The 21,842-nt window shown below is 43.7% G+C and overlaps 1 protein-coding gene across 1 annotated transcript in view; it reads right to left on the bottom strand.

Annotated features, from left to right (window-relative positions):
• The window catches only part of cdk19 (cyclin dependent kinase 19), a 65,592-nt gene that overhangs the window by 29,928 nt on the left and 13,822 nt on the right, over nucleotides 1–21,842 (bottom strand). Inside the window, exons 3-4 of the mRNA XM_086189695.1 lie at nucleotides 2,398–2,508; nucleotides 139–279 (exon numbers count right to left, since the gene is read on the bottom strand). Coding sequence (XP_086045821.1) covers nucleotides 139–279; nucleotides 2,398–2,508 — 252 coding nt within the window. The remainder of the gene's footprint in view (nucleotides 1–138; nucleotides 280–2,397; nucleotides 2,509–21,842) is intronic.

The raw sequence follows: 21,842 nt of genomic DNA, 5'->3' as shown, positions 1-21,842 counted from the left end.
CACTGGGTAAGAGTGTTTCTGTCATAGTGATGTCACTGTCGTCGTTTTTGGAAGTGAACTTTGAGATGAAGTGTGTGCTTGAGACACAGTGTGTCTGTCCAGGGAAAGTGGAGCAGGGAAGCTAATATAGCTACTCACCAGATCCCTATGGAGCACCCAGTTGGCATGGAGGTAATGGATCCCATCCAGAATCTGATACAGGAGTGACTTCACCATCCCTCGAGGCAGCTGCATTGGCTTCTTGTTGGCCTTGGAGGCGCGGTGGAACTTGATGATATGCTATGAAGCAAGGAAATGTTGTATAGCATTGACGTTTTCTTTCTCATAAATCAAAGGACGGTCATTTTCTGGAAACATGATTTCCGCAAGCGATATTGTGAAATATCATGATAGTTCCTCTTGCAATATGATATCAATACACAATACTGTTTTTACTGAAACATCTGTTGTTTTTAAATTGACTTACCATTTTGACCAGTTCAGTACACGATATATATGACATTACTGAACTCTGTATATTGGCAGCAAAAGGCAAATCTTGAAAAAATATTCATGAAAAAAAATGTTGATTGCATAGAAAAAATTTGTGGAAACTTTAGAAATCCTGTCTGCCACCAATTAGGAGTCATAAAGGAAGTCCACAGAATGACTTAAAGACACACCAAATAGAGGACTGAGGCAATATCTGCAGATAATGCAGTTAATAGGTGTGGGTCATGATTTTAAAATATTAATTAAATATTTAAAAAAAAAACTGCAGAACAATATGACTATTTGTGACTTTTCTTGAAGTCTCGTCTTTATTTTTGCTGGGGCACAAGAGTTTTCAGGAGCAGCTGCTATGTTTGCTTTCTATAAAAAATTGATGTGTTTTATGAGAAATGACAGATTTCATCTCAGAGGAAAATAAAACATCCTGACAAAGCAGCAACATTTTGGATTAAAAGCCAAAGTGATGTGAGCTGAAAAATACAGACAAGTTCATATATTTCTTCTCTCTTACTCTCTGTGCTTACACTTACAACGTTACTGTATTTCATCAGCTGAATTCATAACAGCTGTTCTCAGCTACATATATTCAGGTTGCATTTTAAGGTAGCAGAAGAAGTTAACAGTGTGAAATAGCAACAAAACATGGCTCAGTTCAACAACATGTTTATCAGCACTCATTCATTTATGCTCCACTTGCTAGCTACCGCTCAGTTAGCTTATGCTCCATTCAGAGCTGTGGAAACTCATGATCCAATAGGCGTGACGTTGCCTGACAGAACAATTCAACCCATGGCTGTGTTGTCTGTTTTCGGCTGCATTCAAGTAAAATGTAGTCAAATTATTCCTCAAGAAAAGGAGCTATGTTGACAGAGGTGAATGTTGTGAAGAGGAGTGAGAGAGCTCAAGATGAACTTCCACACACATGTTCATCTGGCTTCTTGGGTGATTTTTACTGGATCAGTAGTTTGTTTTAGTAAATTTGTTTTAATTTAGGTAAACAGGAGAAGAGACCAAAATAGGCAAAACACATTGACTGAAATGCAATTTTGCAACCCATCAGCTATAATCATTAGGTTCAGTTTGTCTGCATTCATATGTTAGCTGTGAAATAATCCAGTCATTTCATTAATTCATTCATTCATTGTCTTCCGCTTATTCCTTTCTATTGAGGGTTGCGGGGGGGGGGGGGGCTGGAGCCTATCCCAGTGTCTACAGGCGAGAGGCGGGGTACACCCTGGACAGGTCACCAGTCCAGGGCCAACATACAGAGACGAACAACCATTCACACTCACATTCATACCTACGGTCAATTTAGAGAATCCAATTAACCTCGTCCCCAAATTGCATGTCTTTGGACGGTTGGAGGAAGCCGGAGTACCCGGAGAGAACCCACACAGGCACAGGGAGAACATGGAGACTCCACACAGAAAGATCCTGTGCCCAAGCTGGGACTCGAACCCGGAACCTTCTTGCTGTGAGGCCACAGTGCTAACCACTGCACCACCATGCAGCCCCCAGTCATTTCAATCATTTCTCAATTAAAAGTTGCAAATTTAATGTAAACTATAACCAGCAAACGGATGAGGAAGTCTTGACCCAGATAACCAATGGGTACTGAGACTAGTTTGTGTGGGAGGATCTCCAGAAGTAGATACAGTTTTGCATTCAAAGTTTACACAAGCTATACAACATGGCATGAAATATACAACGTAAAATGAAACAAATGTACCAGTAATTACACGCACTTCACATGTTAACGTATCTCTTTTTTTTTAACCTCTTTTGCGACAAGTTCCAACAAGTCTGCATGTCAACTAGTCCTTTTGAAGGGGATAAATATTTTCTATGATATATTGTACGTAATTTGTGAAAATAATTGGGTATTACAGGTACTGAGAAACTCACCCAGAGGTCATGCTCGGCATAGTCGAAGAGGAGCCAAACCTTCCTGTCACTGTGGGACAGGAACACTTTCTGCAGGGCAATCACATTTGGGTGTTTCAACTCTCGCAACAGCTGAAAAACACAAAAGGAATGTGTGAGAAATCTGGAAGGGGTCTGAAATAGCACAGATCTTAGTGTAAAAACAGCAGGTACTTCAAAAGCTGAGATTTTGAATGAAATTGGCGCCCATGCGCCACTGATGCAGTAATTCCACATAATATTTTTTATTTGGAAAATAGAAGAAAGTGACATGTGTGAAGTAAAAATTCTTCACTGTGGTTGCTTCGGGGCAATAGCTAAAATGATAGTTCATGCCAAAAATACAGGATTATATAAACATATATCTGCACGCTTCTTTACAGGATGTGCAAAACACAGTGACTTAAGTAATCGTAATGCAGAATCCCTCAGAAATTAAAGCTTGTAGCAGGTAGGTGTTTTCCTCACAATAATGCACGAGTTTTATCCATTGAAACATTATATGATGTTTTTCCAAATGCAACAACACACACAATAGTGGTTGTACAGTTAAAACCATGTGGCACTTTATTGTATTATGCACTTCATTATATCAAGCAGTTTACTTTTACTTGTACTCCAATGGTTGCTACTCCCAGCTTTGCTTTGTAGTTAGAGTGCTTTTATTATTAGCTGTTGTGTGTTCTGTATTTTTCTATGTAGATGAGTATCTTTTATCTCACTATGTAACATCAAGCTGCCAAGCAATCTGACTACAGATGGAAATTAGCCTGTCGGTACAATCTGGCATATTCGCATGAAAATGTTTACTAATACGCTCTGTCTCTTCTTTTGAATAAATGAATGAAGTGTGAATCCTAATCTGAAATTGATTTAATCCAATCACAACAGCTTCAAAGGAATACTGGGAACACTTTGGAAACTTCTAATGTTGTCTTTTCATTTACAAGTGTGACTCCGGCGCTAACAGCAGCAAGGGTAGTTAGCTGTGGGACAGCTGTGGAATGTCTACACAAGATTGCGCCAGACTCTCTCTCTCTCTCTCTCCCTCCCCCCCTCTGTCTCTCATTGCAATCACAGTCATTCACATTGTGGCCATGTGCTTAATGTAATAATCAATAACGCTCCAACATCCATGAGGTGTTGCAATCAAGAAAGTCAGGACTGCTTTTGTGATGATGACAGAAACAATGCAATATCAAGTTGGTTGTCACACAAAAATTGGCAGCTTTCTGATTGCTGTTCACTAAACATGCAACCTAAACTGCAGAATTACTGCACTTAAGGCCTTAAAACCGGTTCAGCCAGTCACGTGGAATGGCTCTTGATTCAGAGAACCCACTGGTACAAATCCTGGTCTAGGGACCAGAGTTCTTATGTCTTTTTTTTTTTTAAGTCTTTAACACCAATGAAGATCTGACTTCCTTGCTCCCTGTCAATATAAGGATTATATATTATATTTTTTATATGTATACAATTAATGTCACAGTCCCTGTCAGTGTCTGTGTTTTGTGAGTGGGTGTGTGTTTTTGGGCGGTGGCTTGGCTCCGGCTTCCAGCAGGCGCACCTGGTTCCAGTACCCTTATCGTCCTCACCTGCCTGCCATCAGCTCGTCACTGGAAGCCTATAAGTGTTTGATCTGCCCTGCCTGCGATGCCAGATCGTTGCACCAATTCCCGTGTGTGGTAACGCTACTAGCCAATTCTAGTTTTAGCCTATTAGCTCTAGAGAATCTCTGCTCTTTTTGTATTTTTTGGAAATCCAGTTTTTTTTTAATCCCTGTGACTTTTTGCCTCTTGTGACTTTTGACTTCTTTCTCTGCCTCCCCTCCCCTCAGCGACTGCACCACCAACTGCCTTGCCTGCTCGTGTCCACCCCTGGTCTACACCGCCACCTCCTATCTTCAGCTTTAGTTCAAATAAACACCCTTGAACTTTCATTGTTTGTCTGCTTTTGGGTCTGCCAGTTTTTGCAAATCGTGACAGAACGATCTGGCCAGAATGGACCCTGCAGACGTTGATAGGATGAAGGCGGCCCTTACTAATCAAGGACAGCTACTGGGGAGCCATGAGATGATGCTTCGGAAACTTCTCGAATCAATGACATTAGTCAATGAACAGCTTGGTGCCCTTCGCGGTCAACCTCCAGCACAGCCACCTGAAGCTCCCGCTGTGCTACCTCCCCATCTTCCTGCTACTGAGCCTAATATCCCCCCACCTGCTAAATATTCCAGCGATTCCAACACCTGTCGTGAGTTTTTAGCACAGGTTCAGCTTTCTTTCGATGCTCAGCCATCTCGTTTTGACCGAGAGGCAGCCAAGATCGCTTACGTAGCTAACCTACTTCAGGGTCCTCCGTTGAAGTATTTCAATGCCCTTCGTGAGCAAGGTGCTGCTGCAGCCCAGTCCTTTTCTGCGCTAGCCGCAGAACTGAAACGCGTCTACGACCACCCCATCCAAGGACAGCAGGCGGGCCAGCGGTTGCTTAGACTCCGCCAGGGGAGGCGCTCAGTCAGAGAATTTCCGGTCCCTCGCCGTGGAGTGGTTGGAATGACCAGGCCCTGCTTTCTGCTTTCCAGAATGGGCTCAATCGGGCCATCGGAAGAGAGATTGCTCTTAGAAGGGAGCAGCTTTCCCTAGATTAAGCCATAACAACAGCTATCAACCTCTCCGACCAGATGGCCCAATGGCAAGATGACCCAATTCCTTCTTGGTCATCGGAACCTTCCGTTGGGGTAAGCTGCAAATCCCCACCTGCTAAGTCCAGTTTCCTTGTACCTGCAGCATCAGCCTCCAGTCCCCCTGATGAGGAACCCATGCAGGTGGGCCGGGCCAGACTTACTCCAGAAGAGCGCCTCTACCGGGTGAGGGCAGGGGTGTGCCTCTATTGTAGCCAACCTGGTTACTTCCTTGCCGCCTGCCCCTTGCGGCCAAAAGGGCAGGCTCACCAGTAACAGTGGGGGTTCTGGTGAGTCAGGCAGTATCCTCCCCCAAGTCCTTGTGCCGCATGCAGTTCTCTACTGCCCTTCGTTGGCAATCCCAGTCCTGGACACTGTTAGCTCTGGTGGATTCAGGGGCGGATGAAAACTTCCTGGATGCAGGAGTCGCTTCTCAGATGGGCATCGCCATCAAGCCTCTTCACTCACCTCTGCAAGCCAATGCCCTAACTGGTCGATTCCTTGCTCGAGTTACTCACCGCTCTGAACCTGTTCATCTCCTGGTCTCCGGCAATCATCACGAACAAATTCAGTTCCACATAATCGCCTCCTCACATGCTCCTGTAGTCCTTGGTCAGCCCTGGCTGAGGCTCCACAATCCTCACATTGACTGGGCTGCAGCCAAAGTAGTGAGCTGGAGCTCTTACTGCCATTCCACCTGCCTGCGGTCTGCTCGCTCCCCTGCTGAGGACACAGTTTCACCTGTCATCTCTGAACCCCCAGATCTATCCAAGGTCCCTGCTGTTTACCATGACATGGAAGAGGTCTTCAGCAAACAACTGGCCTTGTCACTCCCTCCTCACCGTCCTTATGACTGTGCCATCGACCTGCTTTCTGGGGCTCCCCTACCATCCAGCCGGCTATATAACCTGTCTCGACCTGAGCGAGAGGCTATGGAGAGTTACATCCACAACTCTTTGTCTACAGGCATCATTCGACCCTCATTTTCCCCAGTGGGTGCAGGATTCTTCTTCGTGAGTAAGAAGGATGGTTCCTTACGTCCTTGTATTGATTATCATGGACTCAATAATATCACCATCCAAAACAAATACCCTCTTCCATTACTAGCCTCTGCTTTTGAGCCCCTGCAAGGAGCCACTATATTCTCCAAATTGGACCTCCGTAGTGCTTACCATTTGGTTAGAATCCGAGCTGGGGATGAATGGAAGACGGCTTTTAAAACACCCCTTGGTCACTTTGAGTACCTAGTCATGCCCTTCAGCTTAACTAATGCCCCAGCAGTTTTCCAAGCATTTGTGAATGATGTCCTCCGAGACCTGCTTAACCGATCTGTTTTTGTTTATCTTGATATCCTGATCTTCTCCAGGACCCTGGAAGAGCATGTTGGTCATGTAAAACAAGTACTCCGTCTTCTTCAGAACAGGCTCTATGTAAAGGCGGAGAAATGTGAGTTCCATGTTCAGTCAACAAGATTCCTGGGATTCATTGTCGAGAGTGGCCAGGTGAAGGCAGATCCCGAAAAGGTGCGGGCAGTGGTGGACTGGCCCCAACCAACCTCGGTCAAGCGTCTCCAGAGTTTCTTGGGGTTTGCCAATTTCTATAGACGGTTCATCAGGAACTATAGTCTAGTGGCTCAACCCCTCACCAGACTCACCTCTCCGGCCATTCCATTCACTTGGACCAATGACGCTGATGCCGCCTTCAAGGAACTAAAGAGGCGTTTCACTACTGCTCCTATCCTCATTCACCCTGATCCCTCACGCCAGTTCATCGTAGAAGTAGATGCCTCGGAGTCCGGAGTGGGAGCGGTCCTTTCCCAGAGATCTGCCGAAGACCAGAAACTCCATCCTTGTGCATTCTTCTCCCGCCGTCTTGAGCCTGCTGAGCGCAATTATGATGTGGGGAATCGAGAGTTGCTTGCTGTCAAATGTGCCCTGGAAGAATGGAGGCACTGGCTTGAAGGAGCAGAACACCCATTCATCATATGGACAGACCACAAGAACCTGACGTACATCCAGTCCGCCAAGCGTCTCAATTCCCGCCAGGCCCGGTGGGCTCTGTTCTTTGGCCGGTTTCGGTTTACATTGACCAACCGTCCAGGCTCCCGCAACATCAAACCAGATGCCCAGTCACGCCAGTTCACCTCAGAGGGTGTCACCTGTCCTGAGTCCATCCTTCCGCCGATTGAGTCGCTGGTTCGAGGGGCTCAGCGAGATCAGTCGGACCCAGGCAATGGCCCTGACAACCGTCTCTTTGTGCCTGACTCTGTCCGTTCTCAGGTTCTTCTCTGGGCACACACTTCGCGGTTTCCCTGCCACCCGGGAGTTGGCCGCACCCTGTCCCTCCTCAAGCGTCACTTTTGGTGGCCTACCATGGACACTGACACCCGTGCCTTTGTGTCTGCCTGTGCTGTGTGTGCCCGTGGGAAGTCCTCCAATCAGCCGCCTGCTGGTCTACTCCATCTGTTGCCAGTACCCAGTCGCCCCTGGTCCCATATTGCTTTAGACTTTGTCACTGGTCTCCCTCCTTCTCAAGGTAATTCTGTTGTCCTGACTATTGTGGACAGATTCTCTAAGTCTGTACATTTTGTGGCTCTCCCCCAGCTCCCCACGGCCCTGGAAACTGCTGACCTCCTCGTACACCATGTGGTCCGTCTTCATGGAATTCCCCTGGACATCGTTTCCGATAGAGGACCCCAGTTCATCTCAAAGGTTTGGAGGGCTTTCTGTCGGGCCCTTGGGGCCTCCGTAAGCTTATCAGGATTTCACCCTCAGTCCAATGGACAGACAGAACGAGCAAACCGGGACCTGGAAGCCGCTCTCCGATGTGTCGCGGCCAAGAACCCCTCCTCCTGGAGCACCCACCTTGTGTGGGTCGAGTATGCCCACAACTCCCTGTCCTGTGCGGCCACGGGGGTGTCTCCATTCGAGGGGTCCTGTGGGTACCAACCTCCGCTGTTCCCTTCTGAGGAAGTGGCTATCGCTGTTCCTTCAGTCCAGGCGCATCTGTGGCGCTGTTGCAAGGTTTGGAAGGATGCTCGTGCAGCCTTGCTCAGCTCTGTGGACCGGAATAGACGCTACGCTGATCGCCACTGTACTCCAGCCCCTGTGTACCAGCCAGGTCAGCAAGTGTGGCTTTCCTCCAGGGACCTTCCCTTGACGGTGGAGTCCAAGAAGCTCTCGCCCCGGTATGTTGGTCCTTTTGAAATCGTTTCAATAATCAATCCAGCTGTGGTTAAGCTTAGATTGCCCCCTCGCTGGAGGGTCCATCCCACCTTCCACGTCTCCCAGTTCGGGTCCGGGTCATTGACGACCACCCAGCCTACACGGTCCGGCGGCTGCTAGATGTGCGCCGTCGAGGAAGGGGTCTGCAGTACCTGGTGGGGTATGGTCCTGAGGAGCGCTGCTGGGTGCCACGCCGCTTCATCCTGGACCCTTCCCTGATCTCGGATTTTTGCCAGCGCCACCCAAACAAGCCTGGGTGAACGCCTGGAGGCGTTCATTGAGGGGGGGCACTGTCACAGTCCCTGTCAGTGTCTGTGTTTTGTGAGTGGGCGTGTGTTTTTGGGCGGTGGCTTGGCTCCGGCTTCCAGCAGGCGCACCTGGTTCCAGTACCCTCATCGTCTTCACCTGCCTGCCATCAGCTCGTCACTGGAAGCCTATAAGTGTTTGATCTGCCTTGCCTGCGATGCCAGATCGTTGCACCAATTCCCGTGTGTGGTAACACTACTAGCCAATTCTAGTTTTAGCCTATTAGCTCTCGAGAATCTCTGCTCTTTTTGTATTTTTTGGAAATCCAGTTTTTTTATCCCTGTGACTTTTTGCCTCTTGTGACTTTTGACTTCTTTCTCTGCCTCCCCTCAGCGACTGCACCACCAACTGCCTTGCCTGCCCACCTGCTTGTGTCCACCCCTGGTCTACACCGCCACCTCCTATCTTCAGCTTTAGTTCAAATAAACACCCTTGAACTTTCATTGTTTGTCTGCTTTTGGGTCTGCCAGTTTTTGCAAATCGTGACAATTACTGTAAAATTGAAATTAATATCCCTCTGTCTTGACATTTTATGGTTCAAGAATAAGGTTCAATAAACTTGGATGAGGATGCTACTTCCAAAAGGGTTATGGTTACTGGCAGTTGCAACTGACCATGTAGTTGTAACTTATTATATAATTAAATGTCTAAAAGAAGGCCCAATAGGGAGATCATACCCTTCCACAAATTTATGCCAAGAACCAAACTGACTTGTAGCTTCATGAAACCTGACAGCATTTACCAGCAGAGGAAATACTGTCTCTGCTTTTGCACAGCTGATTTTTATTTTGAGAGAAAAGAAATCTGCCTCTTAGTGAAGAGATAATTAGCTAAATCAATGTAGATCTCACCATTTAGGGCACTGTAAATGACTGGATTTTGACTTGCTCAATTTGTTCACAAAATTTCTAATGGTGAAATACCCACTGGGTAATTAGGGAAGGCCTCCTCACGGAAAGCGACAAGTGGAAGGACAAACCTAAAACAATAATACAAGTATATGCAGGATACTTGAGTTGACCTCAGAATGAGGAAATGATGCATTTAATTCCAACCTTAATCCACAGCTATAATGGGGCATTGTGGTAATGAGCCCTAGGCTTAGGGCTTGAACACCCTCAGCTTTGTGGCACCACTTTCAATGGTCATGTTGTGGACACATGCTCACTGACTCCATGTGGCACCAACATTGCTTTGTAACACAAAAGCAACACTAGATAAAGGAAGCATCAGCTTATTTTACTGGTTGTCGTGTGTTCATTCCCAGCGGAAGCTATTCAAAGGTTGTGTGTTTCAATCCAGAGAAAACTACACTAAAACACAAAATGTGATGAAAAATTGACCCAGTTTAAATAAGAGTGGTGACCTTTTGAAAAGTAAATTACATCGTATAAGCTACATTCTACAATCACATTCAATTATGTCAGACTCAGGAGGTAAAGGGTAAAAACAGCAAACACTCAAAACACATAGGAATACCACACATTCATTGTTCAAATGCGGATAGTTTTTACTTCTCAACAACTTGTTAAGGCTGATTGTTCTTTGACATTCTTCATTCCAACAAGACCACACGTGTCTTGACACCTGTCCATATTCTAAGACAGGTAAAGCAAGTCGAGCAACTAGTAAGACAAGTAGTAGATGAGATGAGACACCAGACCAATTCTCAGGTAAATGTTATATGGTATATGACTATCAAGAGTGCTCTGCTCAGGATCATTTCCCTCTACATCTCCTTCACTTGCTGTCCCTTTACTCTGACAAGTCCCTTCTCTCTGGGTTGCTATACAGGATTTATTATTATTATTATTATTTACATCCAATAAAGCGGAGGCGGCATGGTTTGTAGGTAGCATGGCCGTCTAGCAACTGAAGGGCTCTGGTTTGATCCTCACTTCCCCTTGTGACCATATTTAACATCCTTGAGCAAGATATGAGCCCCTAATTGCTCCTGATGGTCCTACGACAGACTGGTGACCCGTCCAGGGTGAACCCCCACCTCGTGCCCAATGTCAGCTGGGATAGGCTCCAGCCACCCCCAGGGACCCTAAATGGATAAGCGGTGTAGAAATGGATGGATGGACATCCAACAAAGCAGGATAAGATATCAAATCATGTGTTCTGTCTGGTTATCAATGTCATGAATGGCTTTAATCAGTGTTATCGTGCTGTACCTGCACACATCTACCATACACCTTTCACAGCACAAATTCCCTCTTGCATCACTCTGGGACTCATATGACAAAAAGCATGAAACCTAGCATGCAGTAAAGAAGTTAAAACAAAATGGACTGTCTTGGTAAGTGTTGTCAGATATGGCAAATTTGTCACTGGGATGGTCAGCGTGTCTATAACGTCAATTCCTAGATATGAAGTATTTATCTGCACGTTTCTGTAGGTCCTAGTCATATCTTTTGCCGTGGTTTCATTTGCACATCTTCCTATTTTAATGGGCATCAATGCAAAATCCATCCTTTTCTTTTTTTAACTGTTCCAGCACCAATGTCACCACTTGATCGCTCAACTCCTCAGCAACAAACCTATCTCAAGTCCTGGCTCAGGGACTGCGACCAAAATGGTCGCATACGCCACCTTTTGTCAAGAGTGCGTCAGTTACATTTTTTTTACCCAGTGGCATTCATGTGAGATATACGACCATTAGTCTTTTGGTAACACAGCCATTTCAGATAAAATTAGTCTTTTTCCCTCACTCATATTGTCTTATCATGCACACTTATGTCTGCATTTTGTGTAGAGATGTGCACTGGTAAATATGTGCACATCCTGGGAGATCGGTATGGATTAGCATGATAAAGCAATTAATTTCACCCTTTTTGAGTTGCGGCCCAGAAAAATGATCAGGTTTATCCCTACTCCCACCCATTCCTTCTACTTTTTTGACCACAGAGAATGATAATTTCTACTCTAACTTTACTGTTTTTGATTTATTTAACTGCACTGTCACTATCTATACTGGTACCTTAAACATAAAAAGAACATACATTCTCATTGTACTGAGGTAATTGGGCCTCTTGGTATTTATTTTACAATTATTTTACAAAATTTAGTTTAGGAACTTTATTAAGTTTTTAGTTTATACTATTAGAATTTGGTTATCATTGTTTAAGAATCACTAACTTTTTTCCCCCATGACCGAAAAATGATCTTTCAATCCCCCTGGAGGTCATGACCTCCACTGCACTGAGCAGCCTTTCAGTTACACATGTGTCTCCAGCCACAATGAAGCTTTATATTAAAAAAAAAAATGTTTTAAAGCAGCTCTGTAGAGGAAATGTTTTATCTGTTTATCCCTGCCTGTTTGTTCTCTCTCTCTCTCTCTCTCTCTCTCTCTCTCTCTCTCTCTCTCACACACACACACAAATACAAACACTAGCATGAAAACCGGCTGCAGATCTACAACATATCCAAGAGAACGTTGCTACCATTTCTCCCTGGTGATGCTGTAGTGATTGGGGGATGGAGCAATCGCTTGTGATCAATTTGCCTCAGAAATTTCAAAATCATACAGTTTGAAACCAATATTGTTCTGTGTATTCTCTCACACATCCCCTCTGTGTCTTCTTATGTACAATTTCCACTGCTTAATTCCATAATCTTGTAGAAACACTTCAGTAACTGAAACCAGATTTATCAAAAAAACAAAAAAAACAAACATGGATCAGTTTGATAAGAATTTCCTAAAATGACACAATCTATCTTTGGGTGGGGGGGTGTAATTTGATGGGTAGTTTGACATTTTAGTTTGACCCAGGGGTTACAATCATATTCAGGAAGTTGTCATGTCATGACGTCCTTTTTAATATATATAATATATATATGCACCTGTGATCCAAACACATGGATGTGACTAAGCCAGGCTAGAAACCTTTTAGAAAAAACACTTGTGTTGCAGGTGTTTTGTGAGGAAGGAAATGCATTTGGCATGTTTGTTAAGCCTGAGGGACATAAACAGTGTGTTTTGGAGATTAACACAGAACATACTCATTTATACATTTTTTTATACAGGAAAAAGCCAAGAGCCTTTACTAACCAACAAAAAAGCAAAGGAGCCATTGTGTGGCACAGCCTCACTCCATCTCTAAATATAGAAATCAACAAGAAATTATATGCCCCATATGAAAGGCATTTGCTGTATTGCCATAGAGCTTGCAGCCAAAAGTCAAGCTAAAGATTAAACTTTGTTATTGTTGGGTGAGAAAACACCAAGTGCTCCGCTCTTTTAGGCATAAATAGAGACTGAAATGATGATAAAACAAGAATAAAGACAGATGCATTAAACAGACTATCAGGAACATGACAGGAAGTATTAATCTAGTCTGGATGATCAAGATGTGGCATGTACAGTAGTTCTGGACAGAGGAAGAGTAAATGCGAGTTGACAGAACAGCAATCTGTGATTGAGAGCAGATCGCTGAAGCGAGGTCATGAAATAAAAATAATGAGGAGGAGCATCTTAAAATGTGCCCAACAAAAAGCCAGTGACAAGATGTAACTAAATAAGGTAAATAAAATTATCTCTGCCATTTTTAATGTTTGAAAGCTGGTATAATACCATGAGACGATAAAACCGAGTCCTGGAAAACACTAACACAGACCACAATCACACAATGAGAATCCAATCCAGTCTTAGCCACAGAAAGCTGGGAGTCCTGCGGGAGCATTTTTTTATGTGCAGACAATCTTGTGACTCACTTTTCTGTGCGATTAGACAAACGCCATTTAGGCCATTCCTCAACATGTGGACGAATGGAGGGGATGCTGTGAGCAGACTGGGAAATGTCATCATCAAATTGAACCACATTCAGATGATCAACTACAAGGTGAAATAAAGTGACATTCAGGGCCCAAAAAAGGTGTTTTATCCAATCCTATCATTCTCATTACAAGAATATCAATGAATGAACAATTGTCGGATTGGTGTTGAAATGAGAGAAGTGAGTATGAACACTGCAGGAAGAAAAGAACAGGCTGTTTATCCCCCTTCTGAGTAAAATAGGTCATGTTTTTGTAAAAGGCTCAGAGAGAAAGCACTCCCTGGACAGGCTCCAAATACTCACAACTAAGCCAGATTCCACCCAGAGCTGCCCAGGCAATGCAAATTTATTGAGCACACTTCATACCGGTGGCAGTAATATTCTTGACAGCTGAATGCAATCAATGAGACACATGGAATAAGAGCAATAAGCAAGCGAGCAACAATTTATTAAAAGTAATGTGTACACTGATGGCTTTTTATTCTCTCTCTAGTCATTTATGATCCAAATACACTTGCAGGTCACAATCCATCACAAAACACAAATGAAGGTTTTAGAGACAATCAGAAAGTTAGAGTGAAAAAATGTGATATCCCTCAGGTTCTTAAACTCCCCTTGAAACATAAAAAGTGATTATTGGAAAGCATTTTCCTACCAAATTAAAGCCTTCTGTTTTCATTTCTTGAGTCAGTATAACTAGGGATGTCCCAGTCAAAAGTTGTTGCCATCCTCAACAATCAAAAACAATACAACACAGTTGCCTGAGGCCAACTTCAAGTACATGACAGCTATTACCATCAATCTAATGTCTATGTGAATAGCTGAGTAGCTCAGGATTACGGAAAACAACATGCCTGCGATCCAAGCCGTTCCTTGAATCTTTGCGATTTATTTCTTATTAAATAACAAAGTAATGAAACAGAGGACAGTTAAAAACCCACAGACACTTCATTTCTATCATACATGACAAAAAAGCAGCACATCCTTACAATTCAGAATCTGGAACCAGCAAATATTTGACTTTTTTGTTTGAAGAAAAAAAGTTTTGAAACTACCATTAGTTGGCAAGTAATGTTTTTTTTTTAAACTCTTTATTTGTTGCAGTTCTATGTGACAGATGAAGTTAACAAAATGATTAGATTCTGATCAGTAAAAAAGGCCTTGATTGGTCCAAATTCCTATCTTTGTAATCACATCGGGATTTCCTTATTGTAACTGCTCATAATAATTGTTTCATACCACACACCATGATAGCATGAACCTGTGACATTCTGAAATAGAATTATCATTATGTGAATATCTTAGGGATTTGATCCGGTCCCAGATTGTCTGATCCATCAGGATCCTATGTTGCCGAGCTGATCTGTTCACCAGCAAGTCTTTTGTGACCGTCAGTGGTGCATCTGCAGTATTCTGTGGCCACAGCAGAGTCAAGCAGTCCCAAGTACTACTTCATTTCAAGAAGAAACATGAAAGGTTGAAAAATCTGTAAGATGATCTATTTAGGTAAGATGGAAACCAAACAGCAATACACTGAACTGCAGCTGCCATAATGGAGATATACTGCGATACGAGACTAATACTATGGATTTGATTATCAATAGAGTATCGTGAAAAGAGTACTGTGATATAATGTACAGCCCCACTGCCCAGCACAGCCTCTGATGCATTCAGTGACATGGAAAGTATAACACAAGCTTTGACAGCTGGTAAAAACCAGTGAGCAGACAGAAAAGCAGACAGACATGAAATTTTAAAAATCAGACTTGATGGAAGTCCCAAAATCTAAATTCATGTGAAAGGGAATTTATCTCTGAATAGGTATTCAGACGGGTTGGACTGGTTTTATGTCTGAGTGCATCAAACTGGTAAACGGATGAGGTTTGGCGAGCAGCTAAAGACCAGAAGAAAAAAAACACTTCAGGCCTGGATCACCCTGCTCTTGACTAATGACTCCTCTCATGCGGCTGGCAAGCAGGGGGTCGATAAATCCACTGCAGCCTGCTCTGTGCAGGCCTCTGCCGGCCATTGGTTACAGACAAACACTGCAGCTCTGTCTGCTGGGGCATGTGCACGCCAAGCCTTTCCCTCCAGAATGAACAAAGTGATGGGCACAGTACAGCAGCAGCCATTTGGTGTTACTCACGCTCATATACTGCTGATGAGGCTGTGAATGAGCACAGGCTGCAGCCTCAAGGACACAGACTTCATACAGTGATGCACCAGATCAGAAACAGCAATCGTCTGCAGCTACATTCTTACTGCAACAATAGCTGAGGCACATTTACTAGCATGTGTTCACTCTACTTTCTAACAATTCCAATTAGATGAAGTATTAGCAGAATCTTTAACACGAGCTGAAATAATAAACCCCTCCCTCGAGCTGACAGCAGGAATAATTTGATCCCTAGCAACCCTGTGTTTGAACTGTTTAACCTCCACGCTCTGCAAATGCAACGCAAATATGTAGCTGTTTGCACAGTGATCTGTGAGCTGGGAAACAATGGCTGCCATGGGCGAGGTTGCCTTAAGGAGACATGGGCAGACTGAAGCGGTAGCTGGATGAAGGAGAAGAACTTGTGTTGCCCTTGGAAGAAAATAGATACCCAATTTAAGTACTGTCATACTGTAGTCTTTCTGAATACCATCAATCCATCCATCCATCAATCCATTTTCTTGTGCTCATCCGGGGTCAGGTCACGGGGGCAGCAGCCTAAGTAGAGAGACTCAGGCTTCTCTCTCCCCAGTTACTTTGTCCAGATCTTCATGGGAAATCCCAAGGCGTTCCCAAGCCAGCTGAGAGACATGGTCTCTCCTGCATCTCCTGGGTCTTCCTCGAGGCTTCCTACCACTTGGACGTGCCCTGAACACCTCATCAGGAAGGCATCCTCACTACATGCCTGAACAACCTGATCTGACTCCCCTTGATGTGAAGGAGCAGTAGTTCAACTCAGAGCTCCTCTTGGATGGCAGAGCTTCTCACCCTATCTCTAAGGGAGAGCCCAGCCACCCTCCGGGGGAAACTCATTCCGGCTGCTTGTACCCGTGATCTCATCCAAAGCTCATGACCATAGCTGAGGGTTGGAACGTAGATCAACTGGTAAATTGAGAGCTCTGCCTTTCGACTCAGCTCCCTCCTCACTGGAGTGTCCGCATCACTGTAGATGCTGCACCAATCTGCCTGTAGATCTCACAATCCCTCACTCGTAAACAAGACCCCAAAGGACTTGAACTCCTCCACTTGGGGCAGGGTCTCATCCCCGACCCAGTGATGGCACTCCACCCTTTTCCGGGCGAGAACCATTGACTCAGACTTAGAGATGCTGATTCTCATCCCGTCCGCTTCACACTTGGCTGTAGACCAATACAGTGAAAGCTGAAAATCACAGCCTGATGAAGCCAGCAGGACCACATTGTCCGCAAAAAGTAGAGACCTGATCCTGCAGCCGCTAAACCGGATCCCCTCAACACCAAGGCTATGCCTAAATTCAGTCCATAAAAATTATCAAGAGAGTCTGTGACAAAGGGCAGCCCTGGCGGAGTCCAACCCTCACTAGAAATAAGTCTGACTTACTATTGGCAATAAGGACCAAGCTCTGGCACCAGTCATACAGGAAGCGAACCGCCCAAATCAGGTGGTCCGATACCCCACATGCCCGGAGCACTATACACAGGATCCCCCGAGAACATGGTCAAATGCTTTCTTCAAGTCCACAGAACACATGTAGACTGGTTGGGCAAACTCCCACGCATGCTCGAAGAACCTGCTGAGAGTCTAGAGCTGGTCCACAGTTCCCTGACCAGGACCAAAAACTACACTGCCCCTCCTTCTTTCTGAAAGGTATTTTGGTAAACATGGGACATTCAGTAAGGATAATTCCACTTTTAACCTGGTCACTAGCATGTTCTGTGAGACTACTGACAGAGTGTGGGAAACAGACATTAGGTTAATTTCTGTTCCAGTTTCTTCTTAGCACAACAGTGTAACCAGGCCATAGTTCACTCATTCTTTTTGCAGCTGATTGCTTCAGTCTTCTTTTTCAGGACTATATTGTAAGTTGATGATGTACACATTCTGGACCAAAAATTCAAGGAAAACCATGTTGAAACCTCATGGTGACAGCAGTCTGGCCCAACCGGTCCTGCAAGGCTGTGAGCGCTGATTGAGTATCTCTAAAATTGGCCCATGGATGAAAGACAGTGGCTTGCGAAAGTATTCATACCCCCGAACTCTTCCTCGTCACGTTACAACCACATAAATATATTTTATTGGAATTTTATATGAAAGACCACCACAAAGTGGCACACTATTGTGAAGTACAAAGAAAATTACAAGTGATTTTGAATTTTTCTAACAAATAAAAACTGAAAAGTGAGTTGCACAGAAGTATTCAGCCCCCCGAGTCAATACTTAGTGGACTTTTGCTGAAATCACAGCTTTGAGTGTTTTTGGGTATGTCTCTTCCATGTTTGCAAGTCCACAGACTGAAATTTTCACCCATTTCTTCATTCAAAAACAGATCAAACCCCGTCAGATTAGATGCTGAGCGTGTATAAATGGCAGTTTTAAGATCTTGCAAAGGATTTTTGATTGGATTTAGGTCTGGACTTTGACCGGGTCATTCTAACACATGACTATGTTTTGTTTTAAACTCTTTCATTGTAGCCCTGGCTTTATGTTTAGGGTTGTTGTCCTGCTGGAAGGTGAACCTGTGCCACCACCATGTTTGACAGTGGCCATGATGTGTTCAGAGTGATGTGCTGTGTTAGTTTTCTGCCACACATAGCATTTTGCATTTAGGCCAAAAAGTTCAATTTTGGTCTCATCTGACCGGCACAACTTCTTCCACATGTTTGCTGCGCTCCCACATGGCTTCTGGCGAACTGCAAACAGGACTTCTTATGGTTTTCTTTTAACAATTACTTTCTTCTTGCCACTCTTCCAGAAAGGCCAGATTTGTCCAGTGCATGACCAATAATTGTCCTGTGGACAGATTCCCCCACCTGAGCTGTGGATCTCTGCACTTCATCCAGAGTCACCATGGGCCTCTTGGCTGCATCTCTGATCAGTGCTCTCCTTGTTCGGCCTGTAAGTTTAGGTGGACGGCCGTCTCTTGGTAGGTTTGCAGTTGTGCCATACTCTTTCCATTTCCGGATGAGGGATTGAACAGTGCTCCGTGAGATGTTCAGAGCTTGGGGAACTCTTTTTATAGCCTAACCCCACTTTAAACTTCTCCACAACTTTACCCCTGACCTGTCTGGTGTGTTCCTTGGACTTCATGATGCTCTTTGCTCCCAAATATTCTCTTAACAAACCTCTGAGGCATCACAGAACAGCTGTATTTTGTACTGAGATTAGATTTCACACAGGTGGACTTTAATTAGTCATCAGGTCAACATTTGATCATTCAGCAATCATCAGGCAACTTCTGAAGGTAACTGGTTGCACTCAGAGAAAAAAGAGGGCTGAATACTTTTGCACACTGCACTTTTCAGTTTTTTATTTGTTACAATAATGTAAAATCATGTATAATTTTCTTTGTACTTCACAATTGTGTGCAACTTTGTGTTGGTCTCACACATAAAATTCCAATAAAACATATATTTATATTTGTGGTCGTAATGTGACAAAATGTGGAAAAGATCAAGGGGTCTGAATATTTTTGCAAGCCACTGTAAGAGGAATCACTATATTTTGATATATATATTTTGATCCTCCTGGATCAAGTCAAATTTGATAATTGACTGGAAGGGAGTTTTTCACTATTTCAACAGCACTTTCAGAAAGCAAACATTCTTTTTCCTGATGTGTTGTGGATATGTCATGCATAAGCAGCTGTTTTAGAACATTTGTACTGAATATATAGCAAAAATTGATTTGTAAGTTTGTTCACAGTATTTTCTGATTTAGGAAACGATGAAAAGAGATGTCAAAAATCCCCCTAAACCCTAACCCAAACCCAAACCCTAACCCCCCCCCCCCCCGAAAGATTTGACTCTAATATTCAATAACATGAATTAAAATGTTTCTTAACGTGGTTAAAAGTTTCTGAGCTTCTATGTTCCAGATCCAATTGCCGATTCAGGCAAGTGAAAAACAATGGTCTGAGCTGGTGTATCAGAATCACACTTAGTAGAATTTCTGGTTCCATTATTATTCGTGATAAAAAGCACCATCAAAGTCTGGGTGGCTGCTGGGATAAAATTAAATTATAAAATTTTTGAATGATATTGACATGATCAAGCAATATCAGTATCATTTAAAAATTATAACATTTTTAAATGATACTGATATTGCTTGATAATGTCACTGGCATTTCACGTTAAACAAAGAAACATGTATGTGACCATCAAACCATAATCTTCCAACTGTCTTGAGAAACACTTCACTGGTGAAGACTGGAACGTGTTCAAAGCATCAACAATCCTCCATCCTTAAGCTGTAGTACGATGACCTCAGCCTACACAAGTCCGTTCACCTCCCACTACCGGTTAAAAAGAGGATTTACCTTAGTTGCCCAAGATTTATCTAAACACAGCCCGCTTCGGTCACAGGGCTTTAATAGCTGTGATACCTCAGTGAGCCAAGTTACGCAATCTACAGCCAATGTTGGGCTGATAGAGTGCGTAGGATGCTTGTGATCACCAGGATGATCCAGAAAAGCATGAGGGTGATGTGATAAGTAGGAGACCAGACCAGAATCCATGACACCCTGCTGAAATGCTTTCTGTGACTTCAGACCTGCATGTGAAGGAGAATGAGCAAAAACTAAATTCCATTGTTGTTTGATTTTTACTTCGGATGTGTATTTTCAACTTTGGCGTGATCTGAAGAGTTGTGAGCTTCTTGGATGAACATCTAAGTGGATTTACATTTCAACACCCAAAATTCCACGTGTAATTTTCTCGAGAGGAAACAGACACATCTGAGCGTGTGACACGACGACACTAATCCTGCATTTAAAAATCAGGCTTGGATTGCTTATGATGTTGAGCAACACTTGTCCATAAAGGTGACATTCACTGAATGAAGAGGCAGGCCAAGGTGCTACCTTATATTTTGTCCAAATCTAAATGACCATATCAGGAAATATGGGGGAAAAAAATCATTCATGTCCCTGGCATGCTGCAAAACCGAAAACACACTGCAGCCAAACCAACCTCTTTCCTCTCTGAATGTGGCATGCAAGTTGCTGAGCTGCACAGTTTGCTAAATGAAGCGAGGTGGTGGGTTGAGAGGCACAAAGACTCCTTTGTTCCGTTGGGCAAGTCTTGAAGATTTTTTTCATGTCAAGCAATTTCTGGTGGCAGTTATTTTCAATGGTAGGAGGGACTTTCTCATACCTGAATCCCTCAGATCCACATAGGTCAAGAATGCAAATGTATAGGGTAAATTGTGCTCCACAGTTCTGGAGGTGTGTGCTCTGATTAGCTTTAAGCTGACAGCAGTGTTGTTAGAGCTCAGTCTTTGAAAAATAGCTTCCATTTCAAAGGACAGTTTATGATGTGTGTTATTGTTCATCTTTCTGAAAAAAAAAACAAAAAAACATAAAAGCAAAAAACTTCAGCAATGCTTCCAGGATGTTCTGTCAAGGTCTGGTTATTCTGTAAAACAAAAACAAACAAACAAACAAAGAACAAAAAAAAAACACTGCAACAACATATCAAGACTCCTGTAGTCAAAATTAAAAACAAACTCGCAAATCAACCATTTCACCACAATCAACGAGGTTCACAGCTCAGGGACATAACATGATACGGTCTTAGAGCTTTGTGCTGATTATTAGGGCCTGAGCCTGAAGGTACTTCAGGCGAAGACCCTATTATGTTTGCTCGGCAGAGCAACACATTAGCAGGACTAAAAACACACACTAAACAGTGTCCCAGCCCCCCCCAACACCCATGAGGCTGCTCGACCAGATGGCTCGGAGCCGGTTTTCAAATACACACCCATTCAAAACCTGGTACTAGTTATACACCTGCTTACACAAGGTCCAAAAAAAAAACTATATGTGAGGTTGTTTGGCTCTGACTTTTCTTTTCTGAATAATTAGTTGAGATATAATGAGCTACTGCAGCAGACATGAAACATGTTTAGTTTCCGAGACTTTGACTCATTCCCCTCTGCCCTGTTTGGCAGTGACGCTGCCATCCAGGCCTGAGGCGAGAGTTGAACGAGTAGGCAGGTAATCTGACACCCACTGATATGTAGATATTGACCAACAGAGAAAAGGTATTTTCCCAGGGCCAGGAAAAGAAGGAGGCGCAGGAATTAAACACACCAGGAACAAAACACTGCAACTGCAAAATAAACCAGAACTGTATGTGTTTTAACCGCAATATCAAGATTTTCTCATCAATGCATGTTGTATGCAAAAAAATTTTGCCACTGAGAGCTCAAAAGCTTGACTGTGTCTCCTTTAATAGTTGGCAGCAGTTCCG

This window comes from Aulostomus chinensis, chromosome 20, assembly GCF_037954235.1.
Source record: "Aulostomus chinensis isolate RoL2024-O1b breed Wild chromosome 20, RoL_Achi_v1.0, whole genome shotgun sequence".
In the NCBI taxonomy this organism is placed as follows: domain Eukaryota; kingdom Metazoa; phylum Chordata; class Actinopteri; order Syngnathiformes; family Aulostomidae; genus Aulostomus; species Aulostomus chinensis.
Note: the sequence above shows the minus strand (reverse complement) of the source record. Positions and strands in the feature narration are given on the sequence as shown.